Below are 16,211 nucleotides of genomic sequence, written 5' to 3'. Positions count from 1 at the left end.
ACTGAGGCTGTAGTACCAAGGAAAAAAAAATTAGTCAATAACTATACTGTATATATGTATTTCACTGAAACCTGGGAGAAATATTAATCTAAAACATGTACATAAATATATTAACATTTTGTAACTCATATTTAAATAATTTTTATGTCGCGAATGTTTAATTAAGTACAATTAATATCTGCTTCTATGTAACGTAGCGCATACAATTAGCCTTGCAGCAATATATTTGTACCCTCATTAGTTGGACAACATAGGATAATGTTTTGCACAAAATAACAAAGCTCGGCTTTGATAAAAATCTGCATCCCACTGGCTCATATCTGACTTATTTTGCTATAATAACGCGTTTCTGTATATCCAGTCGGATAAGCTCACAAAGCATAGCGACAAACTAGACCTCGCCTACTAGAATCCTGGTATATTTAGAATAATTTCACCTCCACAGCAGTAACACATGTGGTGCTAATCTAATTTGCAGCCACTGGACTCGGATTCTCTGTCTCCGAATATAAAGGTCAGGAGAGGGAGGCTGGCAACTCAAAGTCATCCAGTGTTGAGGACGTGGAGCCTTGCCTTTATGGAATTAGACTCTGGTCATTAGGCGTAAGGATGATTATACATTTTGAAATTCTTGTGTTCTGCCACGTCTCTCGGGCCGTTAGACGCTGGATTCTCACAGCAGAGATCAGAGTTCAGTATCAGGTGGCCGCCATGTTCTCATCGAAATATTTTGACCGAAAAATATCTGGATGACCTGAGTAAAACCACAATAAAACTTAACTGAAATACCCATGTCCCGGCCGAGATTTTAATGGGCCATCTCCCAACGAAGAGTCTATAGCGTTACGGCTATACCAATCTGCCTGGTGACTCTGCTTCTTTGGTAAATGGGCTCACTTTTCGATCCTGAAGATGGATGCAATACTTTTATCGGACTACACGGTGTCCAATTTCAGAAGACAGAATTTCTAATCTTCGCTAAAAATGTGTTGCTACATTTCAGAGGAGTCTCTATATTTTATTCTGTTTTATTTAAGTAAGATCGGAGGTTTGTCACTTCGGTGACTATGAAGAATTTCGTCTTCTGGGATGTGAGGCTGTATAGATCCTGTGTGAACGGAAGATTTGGAGGACGTCTCAGCGTGATCAAGTGGCTGCAGACTGGTCTAGTCTTCAGCCACCTGCTCACCCTGGATCCTCGCACGATAATTTTCCTACCTTGAAGATAGAGGCAATAATTTCCTCCGAAACCTGGATTCACACAAGATCTACACGGCGCCACATCCCAGAAGGCGGATTTCTTCGTATTTTATATTAGTTCCCGTGCGAAGTGAACTTCATTAACTTGGACAGGTCACGGGTGGACGTGGTCATGGCCTTGCCGTCTGGTGTTCCTGAGCGCCTCTCTGGCGGCTGTCGTGCTACTGGCCGCCTACTCAGCTACGTTCATCTCCTTTCTCACCGTTCGGCACAGCTCTTTGCCCTTCACCACATTCGAGGGCATTCTACAGGACGGCACGTTCAAGCTGGGAATACTTGAGCGATCCGTCGAGCTTAGTTTCTTCGATGTAAGTGTATATATGTATTTACTTAACGTCTCTCGCAGTAACTCCGACCATGGAAGGGCGAATTATGGGACGTTACTTAGTAATAAACTGGAAAGGAAGCCCCGTACCAGGGCCGCGCCATAGCTCAAGACGTTAGTCGCTGATTTCCCAACGCGGCGGCCCGGGTTCGATCCCGGGTCTGGTCAAGTGGGATTTGTGGTGGACAAAGTGGCGCTGGAGCAGATTTTCTCCGAGTACTTCGGTTTCCCCTGCCAATCTTCATTCCACCAATTGCTCCACAGTCACCCTCACCTACCATCTGGGGCTGGTACAATAGGTCAGAAGTGGCCGCTGTACAAGGGACTTAGTCCCACCCCACTAGCAATAAAAAAAAATACCCGTACCGTAATTTAAGGTATTTCGGGAATATGCCTGAACAGTCTGAGGAAATTCGTGAAATATCGCAACCGGAATAGTCTCTGTACCGGTTAAGCTCTGAAACATGCATCTCCCGAGTAAAATTCAGAAGTGTTACATCTCAAGACAACATCTTCATAGGCACGTATGTATAAAGGCAAGGGAAATATATACATGTAGAGCCGGGATAGCGCAGTCGATGTAGCGACTAGCTACTAGCTGGACGACCGAGGGGTCGAAGTTTGAGTCCCGGTATGATCAAGAATTTTACTTCTCCATGTCGTTGACACCGGCTCTGAGGTCCAACTAACCTCCTATACAATGGTCCCTGGAGGTAAAGCAGCCTGGACGTGAAACTGACCACCCATCTCCAACTACTGCCGAGGTCAAGAAAACGTGGTTCTCCCCTATAGGCCTTCATGGCGTAGTGCTTGCTTACTTAAATACAAGTATAGCTTTACTTACTTATGGAGCTAAGACCTTCTAGAAGAGCCGCCAATTCTGCAGCTACTCAAGAATTTCCCAGCATTTTATGGAACCCGAAGGTTCATTGGCGTTTTCACAAGAGCCCACCACTGGGCCCTATCCTGAGCCAGATCAATCCAATCCGTACCATCCAATCCTGTCTCTCTAAGATACATTTTAATATTGTCCACCCACTTACGCCTTGCTCTTCCCAGTGGTCTCTTCCCTTCTGGCTTTCCCACCAATATCCTATATGCATTCCTCCTCTCCTTCATTCGTTCCACATGTCCTGTCCACCTCACCCTCCCTGACTTGATCATTTTAATTATACTTGGAGTGAGTACAAGTTATGAAGCTCCATATTATGCAGTTTTCTCCAATCTCCTGTCACTTCATCTCTCTTCGGTCCAAATATTCTCCTCAACACCTTGTTCTCAAACATCCTCAGTCTATGTTCCTCTCTTAATGCCAGAGACAAAGTTCCACACCCATACAGAACTATAGGCAAAATACAGGGGCAGCTTTACCTCTTTAATCTACCACCGTAATAGGCCGTGGAGGCACATAGGTTTGTGAGATGTCGAGTCTCCCACATTTTGTAGATAATCGGCTCACAGATGTCTGTGAGTTTTTCAGCCTTATGTTCCGACCGCCCTTTAACCTCAGGGAGATTCCTTTTTACTCATTTCTGGCAGAGTCTGGTTGGAGCCCAGGGCCATTGTGCGACTCTACTGGTCTTCAAAGAGACGTAAGAATTGAGGTTCTGAAGGTTGTGGCTGACTTTCAACGGATTACGCGGGGTTACATCCCAGAAGGTAGAACTCTTCTAACAGATGAGTCTGACAATCAAGAAAGAAGAGTCTATTGTATATTAACCCCCCTTCCGCCTTAAATCTCTCAAATGAACTTACTCTCCGTCTGTCATTCAATTTTTCTGATGAACTATGAAGCAATCAAAAGAATTATCCTTCATCCGTCCACCTATCCGTCCTAGGAACTTTTATATTCAATGGCTCTTCCAGCCCATTCAGGGTGAAGGCCTCTCATTCAGTTCCGTAATCGTTTTTCATAAACAGTAGGACTCCTTGGACTAGTGATCAGCCCATCGGAAGGCCGCTGCCTACACACAGAACACAAACACAGAATAAACACATACACACCAAACACCCATGCCTTAAGTTGGATTTGAAGCTACGATCCCAGTGTCCGAACGAGCGAAGACATTTCATGCCTCAGACCACGCGAATACTGCGACAGGCCCTTCCGAGGAACTACACTCCATAAATCAAAATCGCTATCTTATATTGGTACACTCATAATGTTGAGTATAAGAGTGCTATTTGTTTTTGGTGGGGAGGCTGCATAGTCTGACGGATGTCTAGGAGAGTGTACGCTGTTACATCCAAAATAACATTACACTTCTAAATAATATCAATACAATGGACATACACCCACCCTCACATTTTCACTTAACCGCATGCCGAATGCCTGCCGTGCCATAACTCAAACAGTGAGTCACCGGTTTCCCGCCGTTGCAGCCCGGGTTCTGATCCCAGGCCAAATCATGTAGGATTTGTGGTGAAAAAAGTGATACTGTGACAGATTTTCTCTGAGTACTTCGGTTCCTCCTGCCAATTCTTATTCCACAGACTGCTCCACACTCATCATCATCATCATCATCATCATCATCATCATCATCTATCATCCGGGGCTGGTACAGTAGGCCAATTAGTGGCCGACGTACCAAGCGGACTCAGTCTCACCCCACTTCAGAAAAATCGCATGCCGAGGTTCAGACGTGTGTCTTGTCAGTCAGTCAGTCAGTCAGTAATATCTCTCAGTATAAGGCTCGGCGTTAAAGGCAATGTTACCTTGATGATTCTGATATCTTCCCGGGAGATGTTTCCTACCTGCTTGGCTTAATCTTCGACTCTGAAGATGTAAGCGATAAGTTCATGCGAAACGTCTGTTGACTTTAAACGGACTACACGGCACTATAAATTTCTTCACAATCCCCGCTGTGAGAATCCCAAATCCTATAAGCTTCCTTTGTATTCCTGAGTACATATTTCGAGCTGCAGCCAAACCACCAGCTAACCTGGCTGTTTTCTGAGGACTTGCTTTCTTCATCCCAAACAATGCTGAAAAAAACATATCAAAGTGTGACACGCCCTTTTCTATCGATCCATCTTTCATAATGATCCTTACATTTCATTCGAGGATAAAAATTCCCACAGTAATTACGGTCCCTTAAGCAACCTACTTCGACAGAGCAAAGTTCTTCTTGAGCAGACGCTCATCGCTTTGCTGCTATAGAAATGCCTACGTTTTAGTAAAATGAAAGGTCCAGTTTCGTGCTCACAGGAATCCACTAGTGTTCCTTATCCATGTTTCAAAGGAATCCAGTCCACACTCCCTTATCTTATTTCTGTAAAATTAATTTTATCTCACTGCCTAAACCTAGGTCTCCTACGTGGTCAATTTTCTTTAGATTTTGTTGTGTGTATGCTACATGCTCTGCACATCACATTCTCCTTGAGACTAGTGTGATCACTGTTCAGCATCTACAGCTCGTTAGGCTATTTCATGCGGCCTAGAAGAAATTCCGTTATTTCATGTTCGATGAATAAAAAATTGTCATCTATGGTTTAAATTTATATAAAATGCAACGGTAAATTTGTCCCTGTAACAGACTGTGGAGTTCCATGGAGTTGTGAGGCACAGATGGCGGTGAGGTTGTCAGCCTTGCCGTTAGAAAGATTCAATGACCTCATTAGGGAATCGAACCCGCGACCTTCCCGCTTGTAGCATAGTTCCTCAGCCAACTACGCTGCAGTATCCTTAACTAATGAAATACTACGCCATGAAGGCGTATAGTGGAGTGGATGTATAAATTCTTGACGTCAGCAACAGTTGGAGTTAAGTGGTCAGCTTCACTTTCCGGTCGCTTTACGCCTGGAGCAAGATTCCCCCTCCCCCTGGTTACCCTCTACCGAGGCTCGAGCTCCGAAACCTCGGCCGCCCAGTCAGTAATTAGTCGCTACACCGATTGTTCTTTGAATTTTATATATCTGATGCAATGTCATTTGAATTGAAGACTTTTCATACTGTCTGCTTCCTTTATGTATTAAAAGTATATTCTTCCTATGTCATATTGTCGCATTGGAACTATATTGCATGTATGTGACGTAATGAATTTCTCTCGCATTAATAACTGCAAAGAACTGGAAAATCAGAGTGGAAATAAAGATGAATTCCCAGTGAGAAATGCTGGAGGTACAGATAACTCTTAATTAAACGAAGTTTTAGCAACCCAGAATTAATTCGTATGAACTGAAAAGTTCTTCTGTGACTGCATTAGAGGAATTAAATTAAAAACTTAATAGTTAACAAAGTGTTCTTTCACGATAAATTTACTGACCAGAAATAGAATTATTCCCAAGTAACGAAATTCATTTCCCACAAAAGCAATTTCAGTGTTTATTGTCGTTACGAAATAAAAGACTGTAACACCTCAATATTTCGCACTGTCGATACAGCAATAAAGTACCGTTTTAACACGTATCTACAATATTCGATCTTCTATAAAATAAAAGGTAAAAAATAAAGATTTCCTTCTACTTAATTAATTAATCACGCCCCCATTTTCGCTTTACCCCCAGGGAAAGAGTCCCTCTACCAACTAGACAGGAGGCCGGGTGGGTCAAAAATCCGGTCTGGGAGCTGTGAAGGAGAAGAAAATAGTTCGCCCTTGTCGGGAATCAAACCCCAGCCGTTCATTGAATAGCTGGTTCCTATAACGACTGAGCAATCGTAGCTCATCCACCTCTGATTATCTAATACCAGATAAATTAAATTCACAAGCCTAACTAAAATATAATTCAAAATCGAAAATAAAATGAAAATTTCTATAAGATAATTTGTAAATTTATGTTCCAGACAGGCCCAAATATTATTTAAACAACATGCTATGAGGCGAACTTAACGACACCTAGCTTCTTCGAACGCCTCAGTCTATCGGACGATATACTTAAACGGAACATAAAAAGGGGAGATCGGTTCACGTGTTTCAATACAGTAAGCACAGGACTGACTTTCATGAATACTGACAGGTTACGACATTGGAGGCCAATTCTAGAGTCACATTTGAATTCCTTATGATCGGTAATATCGGTAAATCGCAGGAAATTTTGGCATGCGAGGGACACCAACCCGATTTCTGAAATATAAGAACCACAATAAGAAATAGTAAAAGTGGGAATCATAGTAAATATAGCAAGAAAAGTTATACTTAATATTGATACATGACGCCTGAAAGCCGGAACAGTCCATTGCTAGAAACGGCTCGCTAAAGCTCGGATTGACACACATTTCGTAGTGACGGATGGACACCGAAATAAAGACGAATCGTTCGAGGTGGTGATCTCTATTCGGTTCGCCCAGAATTATAAAAGGGAAACACGTAATTGATTCGAGAGTTAAGTTCAATCGTGAGTCGTCAGTCAGTCAGTCGCAAGAGAATTGAGAAGTTGAGTGTTCAGCTGTAGAGTGTTAACCGGCCGACAGCGGAAGCCGAAGAAGTGACCAATTCGTAAATCAGAACCAAGTGGAAGAGAAGGTACTTATAGTCCACTAAGGAATGGAGCGAGTCTTAGTCGTTGATTCAGAGCTGTTATAATTAGTTGTAAGTAAGAAATACTGTATTATTTATTATTATTATTATTGGAGGGGGTGGGTTTCCCCATACACCGCAACTAATAGTCTATTGTACTTCCCCCTTTTTATATTCTACCAGTCGCCATACCCTGCCGGTACTGGTGCTCACTATCAGCCTCGTTACCCATCTACCGGAGACACTGAAAACTAATTTTGCTCAGAGGTCTCCTAGATGTTTTACGTGTCGTAAATCTACGACACTGGACTCACGGCTTAAAGTCCCTCCCGGAGGACTTGTTCCCTGAATTTTTCCGCCCTTAAAAATTCCACGACCTCTGCCGGGTTTCAACCCGCGTATCTTGAGTCATGAGGTGGGAACGTTACCCCTAGACTACGGAGGCCGCTAAGAAATACTGTAAAAGAAGGCATCAATAAATCCAATCATCCAATCAAGAACTCTTTATTACTAGTCACGGAACTCCGGACACATGACAATACTGTTATCATCTTCAGCAGAGTTATCTGGGACAGTTAGGACCATTCAGAATGCCAAGAGGGAAAGCATGCACGTGCAAGTCTACACTTCTATATGAATTACATTTTTCCAACCTTGCTTACTCTTAGTTCCGGTCTAAAAAAAACTTAAATTAACGGCCGTGGGGATTCGTCGCGCTGACCACGCAACACCCTCTATCCGCTAAAGTTGGCACTAATTTCACTGACAACCTGCGGTCGCTCGGTCGGTATAGTTCCTTTGCGGACTACCTGCCGCGGTGTTATATTTTTGTTTACTCTTGTAATTTTTGGGCTAGTATTCCGTGTATGGGTATTGGTTCCAGCAGACGGCAACAGAGACAGTTATGCAGAATGTGTACAATAAGCTGATTCTGCCCGCCTTGGAAGATGCTCCCCCTGACACCTTGGCTGGTCTGCAGCGCGTGTGTGACCAGCCGAAATACGGTTTTGTAGTGGATTCCACGCGTGCATACAGCGTCCTGAACAACCTCACATGTGACATCGTGGCTTTGCCCGAGGCCTTCATACCAGCCACTGGGACTTTCGTCGTCGCCAAGCACAGCCCCTACCGAAGACTCATCAACTTCAAGTAGGCAGACAGCAATACCTAGTGCTTGCTGAGTTTCTTTTATGTAAGGTGATGCACGCTATTTCGTTATAAATAATTCTCTTCGCGTCACATTCCAAGAAGCAAGATGTAATTTAAGTAGATCATAATGGCGTCTGTCGGTGGTGTATGAAACTCCGGATTACTGGGCTTTTGGACTTTGCCCACAGCTCGGTATCCTAAAGAACACGACGTTTCGAGAACTGGAAATCTTTCCATTCTCAGGTGAGGGTGTGGGAGACACTCTTCGGTCCGATAGAAAGAGCTAACATCAATCATTGAAATTTCCAGTGATTGAAGTCAGTAATTTCCAACGGACTACTAGAGTAGGTGCCTCCCACCCCGTCACTGGATGACGGACACAGATCCACTCAGTGTTCCTCAGGACATAAAATGATGAGCAATGTCTCAAAACCCAGTATTCCCGAAAGATATGATTTATTGCCTTAAAACACTTCCTTAGTCCTTTCATTATATTATATGTCATCCAACGTTAGGGTTCCTTACACATATTGTTTTCGAAGTGATGATTACTGCACATTTCCTGGATCCTACCGTGACTTTCAGCAATCTCTTAACAGAAGTGTTCAGTCTTCTGTGGCCCAAAATTAGTCTTCTCTAAATAAGCAGGTCACGTTTTGAATTAATAGTATCAAACTTCGCTTACGTCTTTCCCAATTTATATTTCTAAATTATCCTAAATTACTTTAAAATAATAGGAGCCGGGGTAACGTAGTTACGGGTTGGACGACTGAGGAGACGGAGTTCGAGTCCCGGTACGGTAAAAAATGTTCTCTTCTCCAAATCGTTAAGACCTGCTCTGAGGTTCTCCCAATATCCTATCCAATTAGTACCGGGTGTTCTTTCTCCGGGGATAAAGCGGCTGGTACGTGAAGCTGACTACTCACCTCCGGCAAGTGCCGAGGTCAAGAAAATATACATACACTCCTCCATACGCCTTCATGGCGTAGTGCTTAATTCGTTGAACACGGGGACAACTTTACCTCATATTTTGAAATAATCCCACCTCATCACACTCAAATGTAAAATTCATTACCATAGAATTTCCAAAAGTCCCACAGACAAAGGAACTAGTTATAGGTACGTCAGTAATTCAAATTCTAATGTCTGTACCTCATGTAGTGAATACTAAACTGTACAGAAACAACGAAAGTAGAAGACATTGAAGCTTCAAAAGTTCACGTTCAAAACAAAATTAATTACCTTGATTTCAGGTCCCTGTGTACCCACAAAATGCACATACTTAAAAGTGGTATTACATCCATATCACAGAACATACTCATTTCGTGAGGAAGAATAGAACATAATTAACATTAGACAAAAGAACTAGAATACACAGAGAAGTAATTTACTACAAAGACAAAACAACTCCGTCCAGTGCGACTATTTAAACCTTCACTACTTGAAAACTTAGTACCCTTACATGTTTCGGCCCTTACGGGCCATCTTCAGAGGGAAAATCGATACTTATTTGGAAACTACAATCACAATGGGTGTTCTGAGTGCTAAAATACATACACACATAACACATAGAATGCACAATATTCACAAATCCAACGTTTTCACAATCAAAGCAGCTTTCCTGATATATTGAAGTTTTAAAAACTTCAATATATCAGGAGAGCTGCTTTGACTGTGAAAAAGTTGGATTTGTGAATATTGTGCATTCTATGTGTTATGTGTGTATGTATTTTAGCACTCAGAACACCAATTGTGATTGTAGTTTCCAAATAAGTACCGATGTTCCCTCTGAAGATGGCCCGTAAGCGCCGAAACATGTAAGGGTACTAAGTTTTCAAGTGGTGAAGGCTTAAATAGTTGCACTGGACGCAGCTGTTTTGTCTTTGTAATTGTTAGTGTGACGTACGAGAATGAAACAAATTAAAAATAATTTAGAACTATGAAAATTTCAGTTACAGCTATGCCATTTTATCATGCACTCACATTTTCACCTCTGTTTATTAAAGTTGGCACAGTATGGAGCACGTCAATTACTCTGCTTGCAGTTATAATCGTCGGAGACAGTCGAAGCACTTGGCAGGTCTTCTCATATAGCGACAAGAAAATACGAACACGACGATGGAATTGACGTGGCTCATATTTCGAAAAAAAAATTGCTTAAAAATATGTCGTTTCATGATTTCGAAAGTTTACATATCTCTTAAAAATCAGTTATAGGCCACTTTCATACTGTTCGCCACGCCCAACTGTATCAAAAATGAAGTCAAACACAACATGAAATATTACTATAAAACAAGATTTACTGAAGGAAATTCCAAATGTTTTTTAAGAAAATCAGAAAAGTCTAAGCTGATAATAAAGTGAATAACCTCGTTGACTTATATAAAAAAGAAGGCGGTTAGTTGCTGGCTTCCCACCGCAGCGGCCTGGGTTCGAGCCGGGTCTGGTCAAGTGGGATTTCTTGTGGACAAAGTGGCGCTCAAGAAGGTTTTCTGCGAGTACTTCTGTTTCCCCTGCCAATCTTTATTCCACCAATTTCTCCCTCGTCATAATCAACCGGGGCAGGTACAATAAGTCAATCAGTGGCCGCCGTGCCGAGTGGACCCAGTTGGACTCCACCCCACTATGAGAATTTAAAGAATAATTTGTAACTATATAAGAAAGAAACAGAGAAAAATAAGTGCTTCGATAAGACAATACGTCGTGATCTGTTGAAGACGAAAGAAGGGGACATAGCTGCAGCCATGTATGTGACGAATGACACAAAATAAGAAGCGGGACAAATGAAACTGAAGACACTAATTGGGCTGCGTTTTTCTTCAGTGAAATATCAGTGACGTAAAGTATTTTAACATGAGCACGTCCAGAACATAACGAAGACACACGATGGGCTTTATCCCTCAAAAAAACTAATGACGTCAGAAGTGACAAACTGCAAGCAAGAAACGACGTAGGAGAAACACAGATCGAGCATAAGATTGAGCAGGAAAGATGGCTGAAAATCAGCGTACGTAAACTGCTGCTTGTATAACAGGAAATTTAATATTTTTATATAAGATTGTTAAGCCTTTCTTTTCTTTTCTTTTGCAGGACATATGAAATAGTTTAGATTTTCGTTATACAATGGCCTGAGAGAAGAAATAGTAGGTCAGAGATAATGCTAAATAAAAATGAAATTCATAAGAAACGCAGTGAAGTCTGCTCTGCTACCATGAAGATGGAGCCAGTGTTACTATGACACTTTGATTGTCACATACTTGACTGCACATCGTCACAGCTCAGGGGACTATAGTATGAAAAATCTTATAACGAGAACCAGAAGACTCTAGTTCCCTCGATGGTGGGACCGCTTAATTTTATGCATAATAACAGAAAGTTTACGGAACGCACTGCAACGTCGTTTCTTTGGCATTTCCGCTGCTAACAATAAAACATGAAATAAAACAACTGGGCGTTTCCTCTGCCATCGTCGTCTTTGTTTTTTTTTAGTCCGCAAGCGATCTATACCGACTGAGCTAACGCCGCTTGTCGGCGAAGTTAGTGCCAACTTTAACGAACAGAGGGTGTCGCGGGTCCCCACTGCCGTTAATCTCAGTTTTCTAGACCGGAGCCTCTATTTCCTTGAAATTGCTCCTCAGTTATCCTCACGAGGTTGAGTGGACCCCGTTCCAGACCCTCTATTTCTCAGAAAAATCTGGTTGCGCCGGGAATCGAACCCGGACCTCTGGATCTGTAGCCAGGAACTCTGACCACTAGACCACAGAGGCGGTTGCCACGAGGAAAAATTATTTTCCTGTAAATTGTGCTTATAGTTGTTCCTCAGTCGTCACGAAGCCAGTGTACAGAAGAAGTTACCTCAGACGGTAACGCTTATCTGTAGGTGCCCTGTTAGAATCTTTGCCGGGTTAACTGATATCCTGACCCAGGTTTTCCGTTGTTCCCCTCAGTCCCTCCAGCCGAGTACCTTAAGTAATGCCGTGACGGCTTCCTTTCACATTCTTGCCGACTTATTATCTGTCACCCTACCGTTCGACGAAATTCGCAGTTTGATCTACCGGAGCAAGGGCACGTAATTATTAATTGGTAGATGTTAAGATGCCGGTCACGGTAGCCGAGCGGTCTAAGGCATGTACTGTCTTCGTTCGCTTGGAAACCGGGATCGTGGGTTCGAATCCCATTCAGGGCATGAATGTTTAGTTTGTGTGTGTGCGTTGTTCTGTGTTTGTGCACAGGGAGAGGCCTTGCGACTAGCTAATCACCCGCCCAAGGAATCCTACCCAATGTGTAAGATCTAGAAAACCGAAGTGAACGGAGAAATTCATGGAGGTAGACCTAGGCCCACTGGGGCTGTAGTGCCAAGGAAAAAAAATGTTTAGATAATTGGGTTACAGAATAAGAGGCAATGGTTTTCCTGTGCCCTATAACATAAGCCAATTTAACGCTTCATTTTCGCAAATGTTGCAACCAACATCTCAGGTGGGCTGCAGTAGGTTCACAGATTGAAAGAAATGCCGCAAACCGGGCAGGCAGACACTGGCGCAGTGTTGCAAAGTACAGAGTGTTGTCAAATCTCGATTTCTTTATTCTGAGCCACTAATAGTATAGTTAAATAATCCAGGAATAGATAAGGAGGCTAATATAAATAAGAGGTAAAAAATTCAATTCTATTTTCTGACAACCAATACATGAGAACTTGATCATGTATTACAACAGAAATCCCACACATGGAAAGAGTTGTACTAACAAGTTTTCGACATATCCGGTCAGAAATAAGTGTCAATAATCCCAGTTTGCTCTGTGTGCAGTTTGGAGGAAATGCGACGACACGGAGAACTCGGGAGGATGTTTGTTCATGCGATGCCGTCGAAGATTAGCGGCACATCATCAACCACCCTGATAAAAGTGAGGTTTGGAGAGGTGGTACCGGTTTTTGCGGTCCTCTCTGCGAGCCTCGTGTTGGCCAGCGTGCTCCTAGCCACAGAGCTGTGCATGCACCGCAACATGCCTCGACGTGGCCTCCAACAGAGATACCTCCATCGGCAGCGCTGTTTCAGCAGTTCTGGGTTCAATAGATCACGTAATCCCAACCGTGTAACCTTCTCTATCAATGTTTAAAGGAAGCACATAATACGGTTAATGGCTAATGCACATTTATTTCTAATTTGTATTATTATCATCTATTTCTGAACAAATCCTATTTTTTTCCGGTTTTCAAAGAATTTCTAAATATTATTTAGTACTCATGGACGGGGTATCAGCCATTCGCCTGCCCTATACCTACACAGTAAAAGGTAAAAGTAAAGCTGTCCCTGTAACAGGCCGTGGAGGTCCATAAGAGTGTGAGTTGTCAAGGCTCCCACATCTTCTAGACAGTCGGCATACAGATGGAGGTGAGGTTATCAGCCTTACTCGCCGGCTACTCTTTTACCCCTCAGGAATATTCCTAGTACTCATTTCTGTTAGAGGCTGAGTCGATCCCAGGGCCATAGAGCAGCTGGAAGTATTAGGTCGATTGAAAAATCAAATGACCTCATCGGGATTCGATCCCGCGACCATTCGGTTCGTAGCATAGCACCTCAACCAACTAAGCTATCGCGCGCCCCCATACCTGCACAGTAAATCACAAATACAGAAAGAATGGAGAGTGAAAAAAAAACTTCACTGTCGTATATCGAAAAGTGTGTTGTGCGAAGAACATTTCTAGTATACTCTGAGCTAAACAAAGACATTCTTACTTTTCGTAAATTACAGATCTTCTTAAAAAGTAAAATCGGATATCAAGGGGAAAATAAAACATTTCGGAAAACAATGAAATGAATGGGGTTCAGTTTTAAGAAATGTGAAACCAATGATTTATACTAGTAAAAGTTTAAATACTTTTGCTCGCCATGAGATATAAGTTAGTCAAAAAATGGTCAAAATGAGATAAATTCTTGGTAAATTTCTCCTTAATAAGAGGACTAATTTAAATCAGGTTATGTCTTTAAACACAATAATTTCCACTCACTTACACAATAAAGATTATGATAAGTATATTATTGCTTAAATATCTAACTCCCCCCCCCCCAGAAAAGTGATATTTAGTGACTTAATCATATTCTCCTTAATATTACAGACTTGAAGACCTTAAGTAACAGTGAAATGAGGCATGAGAAACCAATCGTATTTACAGATGAGTCTTGGTGTCACACTCATTACACAGCAAATGTTTAGTAACATTGTACAGTTCTGGGTGCATATGTATAACCCAAGCGGGCTTCAGAAACTCAGAGTGGCCTTACAGTGAACCAAGCGGAGCATTAAATTGCACGCCAACCAGCATCAGCAACAGGTCATTATAATAATGACATGGATAAACCATCTTTTCGCTCATCACTGACAGAGTTTCTAATATGTGGAGAAGTGAAAATTCTTTCCTCTCCGGAACTCGAACTCCGACCCGTACTCAGTCGCTATACAGACTGCACTATCCCGGCTCTGTAAGTGACAGAATTAGTAAGAAAAATTACATGATTCATTTATATAAAGCCGACCAAGTTTCAGATCTTTAAACATGTCAAAGGATTCACACATACAGTGTCGGAATAAATATATAACGAGACTAATTCATGGCGAGGAAGAAATGTATATGATATTCACGATTTTAATAAACTAATTTCATGATTTGTTTAATCCGTCTTGCAGTGCAAGCAGACCCAACAGCATAACGCACGCAGTCGCGAGAACAAGACGCAACAGAAACACAATACACACGATAGGGAAGAAGAGCTCCAACAGAGTAGGATGAGCATGACTGGCGTAATAAGATACGACGTAGCGATCGGGAATCCTGAACAGTTTTAATATTTTTACGATTGACATTTGTCAATATATATGATGGACATATATTTTAGTTATTTTAAAGTGAAGACAAGGCATACAATGTACTAGTTTGACGTGAATTGAGTAGCACCTGAAGATGGCATTTTTATGCCGAAACATGTAGTGAGAGTGAGAGAAGAAGATAGATAAGTGTACGCACTGCAAGACGGATTAAACAAATCATGAACTTAAATCAGTGCAACAGGACGCTAAAATATAACATTTTTAATAAACTATCCTTTGCATTATTCTCCAAAGTTTCTTTATCACAGTACATCAGACGTAGTCTTCTGGAATTAATACTCGTACATACGTAACATGAAATGAATTCGACAGGATTGCTAGTTATTTACAAAGCTGGTTCCAGAGACAGTAAATACGCTTTCCATAGGCCTCGCCAAGAATAGTCACTCCTGTCGTATTAATATATGTCAAAGTTCATGAGAATATTAGCCTCCGTGCAAACGTATTGAAAATTTAAATCATTGAAAACTCGAACAGAACTGGAATTATATTTTTAAAGCCTGGTCATGAATTCTATTGGATTAAAAACGAAATACGATTTTGCTTTCGAAAGGCATGTAATATAAGAACAGGAATATAAGTATTGAATTGCATAGGAAAGAATACGCTTAGTGGAAAATTGAATCTCGCATCACGATGATACGTCGCGTCATCAAATCACGGACCTCCAGTCACCCAGATACAGAGGTTGAGAATATACTGAATAAACGGTCTTGTACATGCGGAAAGCGATGGTATTGTGAACATGGTGTTCAAAATCAGTGTTTCAGAAACGAAAAGGAAATTTCCTTAAAATTTTACAATACAACAACAGTAACAGTAAGTAACTATAAAAATATTGTAATAATAAATGATAATAATTGTAATAATAAATAATACACAAATTAATATGGATCGACATCCTGGTAATAGGAAAGAAGATAAATTCGTGCTCAAGAAACAGAGAACACAAACGAATATAAGCAACAATAGAGGAATCAGACGAAAAGATGCGTGATCTACTACAGCAACAGACACTGAGCTGAATATAGCATACGAAATTTTAAATTAATTTTAATAATTAGAAAATTAAAATTAATCTTTAATTTTTAACTTTTTGTTCATGTATATCTTGCATTTGACCACCTCTGTGGTCC

At 41.5% G+C, this 16,211-nt stretch overlaps 1 protein-coding gene across 1 annotated transcript in view; it reads left to right on the top strand.

Annotated features, from left to right (window-relative positions):
- LOC111873344 (probable glutamate receptor) overlaps nt 1-13,411 on the top strand; it is a 54,740-nt gene extending 41,329 nt beyond the window's left edge. Inside the window, exons 7-9 of the mRNA XM_023867991.2 lie at nt 1,354-1,568; nt 7,925-8,190; nt 12,996-13,411. Of these exons, the coding sequence (XP_023723759.2) occupies nt 1,354-1,568; nt 7,925-8,190; nt 12,996-13,305 (791 nt within the window). The 3' untranslated portion in view covers nt 13,306-13,411. The remainder of the gene's footprint in view (nt 1-1,353; nt 1,569-7,924; nt 8,191-12,995) is intronic.
- The last annotated feature ends 2,800 nt before the right edge of the window (nt 13,412-16,211 follow it).

The sequence above is a fragment of the Cryptotermes secundus genome, unplaced genomic scaffold (assembly GCF_002891405.2).
Source record: "Cryptotermes secundus unplaced genomic scaffold, Csec_1.0 scaffold317, whole genome shotgun sequence".
NCBI lineage: Eukaryota > Metazoa > Arthropoda > Insecta > Blattodea > Kalotermitidae > Cryptotermes > Cryptotermes secundus.
The sequence above is the reverse complement of the archived record's forward strand: the minus strand, read 5'-3'. Positions and strand labels throughout refer to the sequence as shown.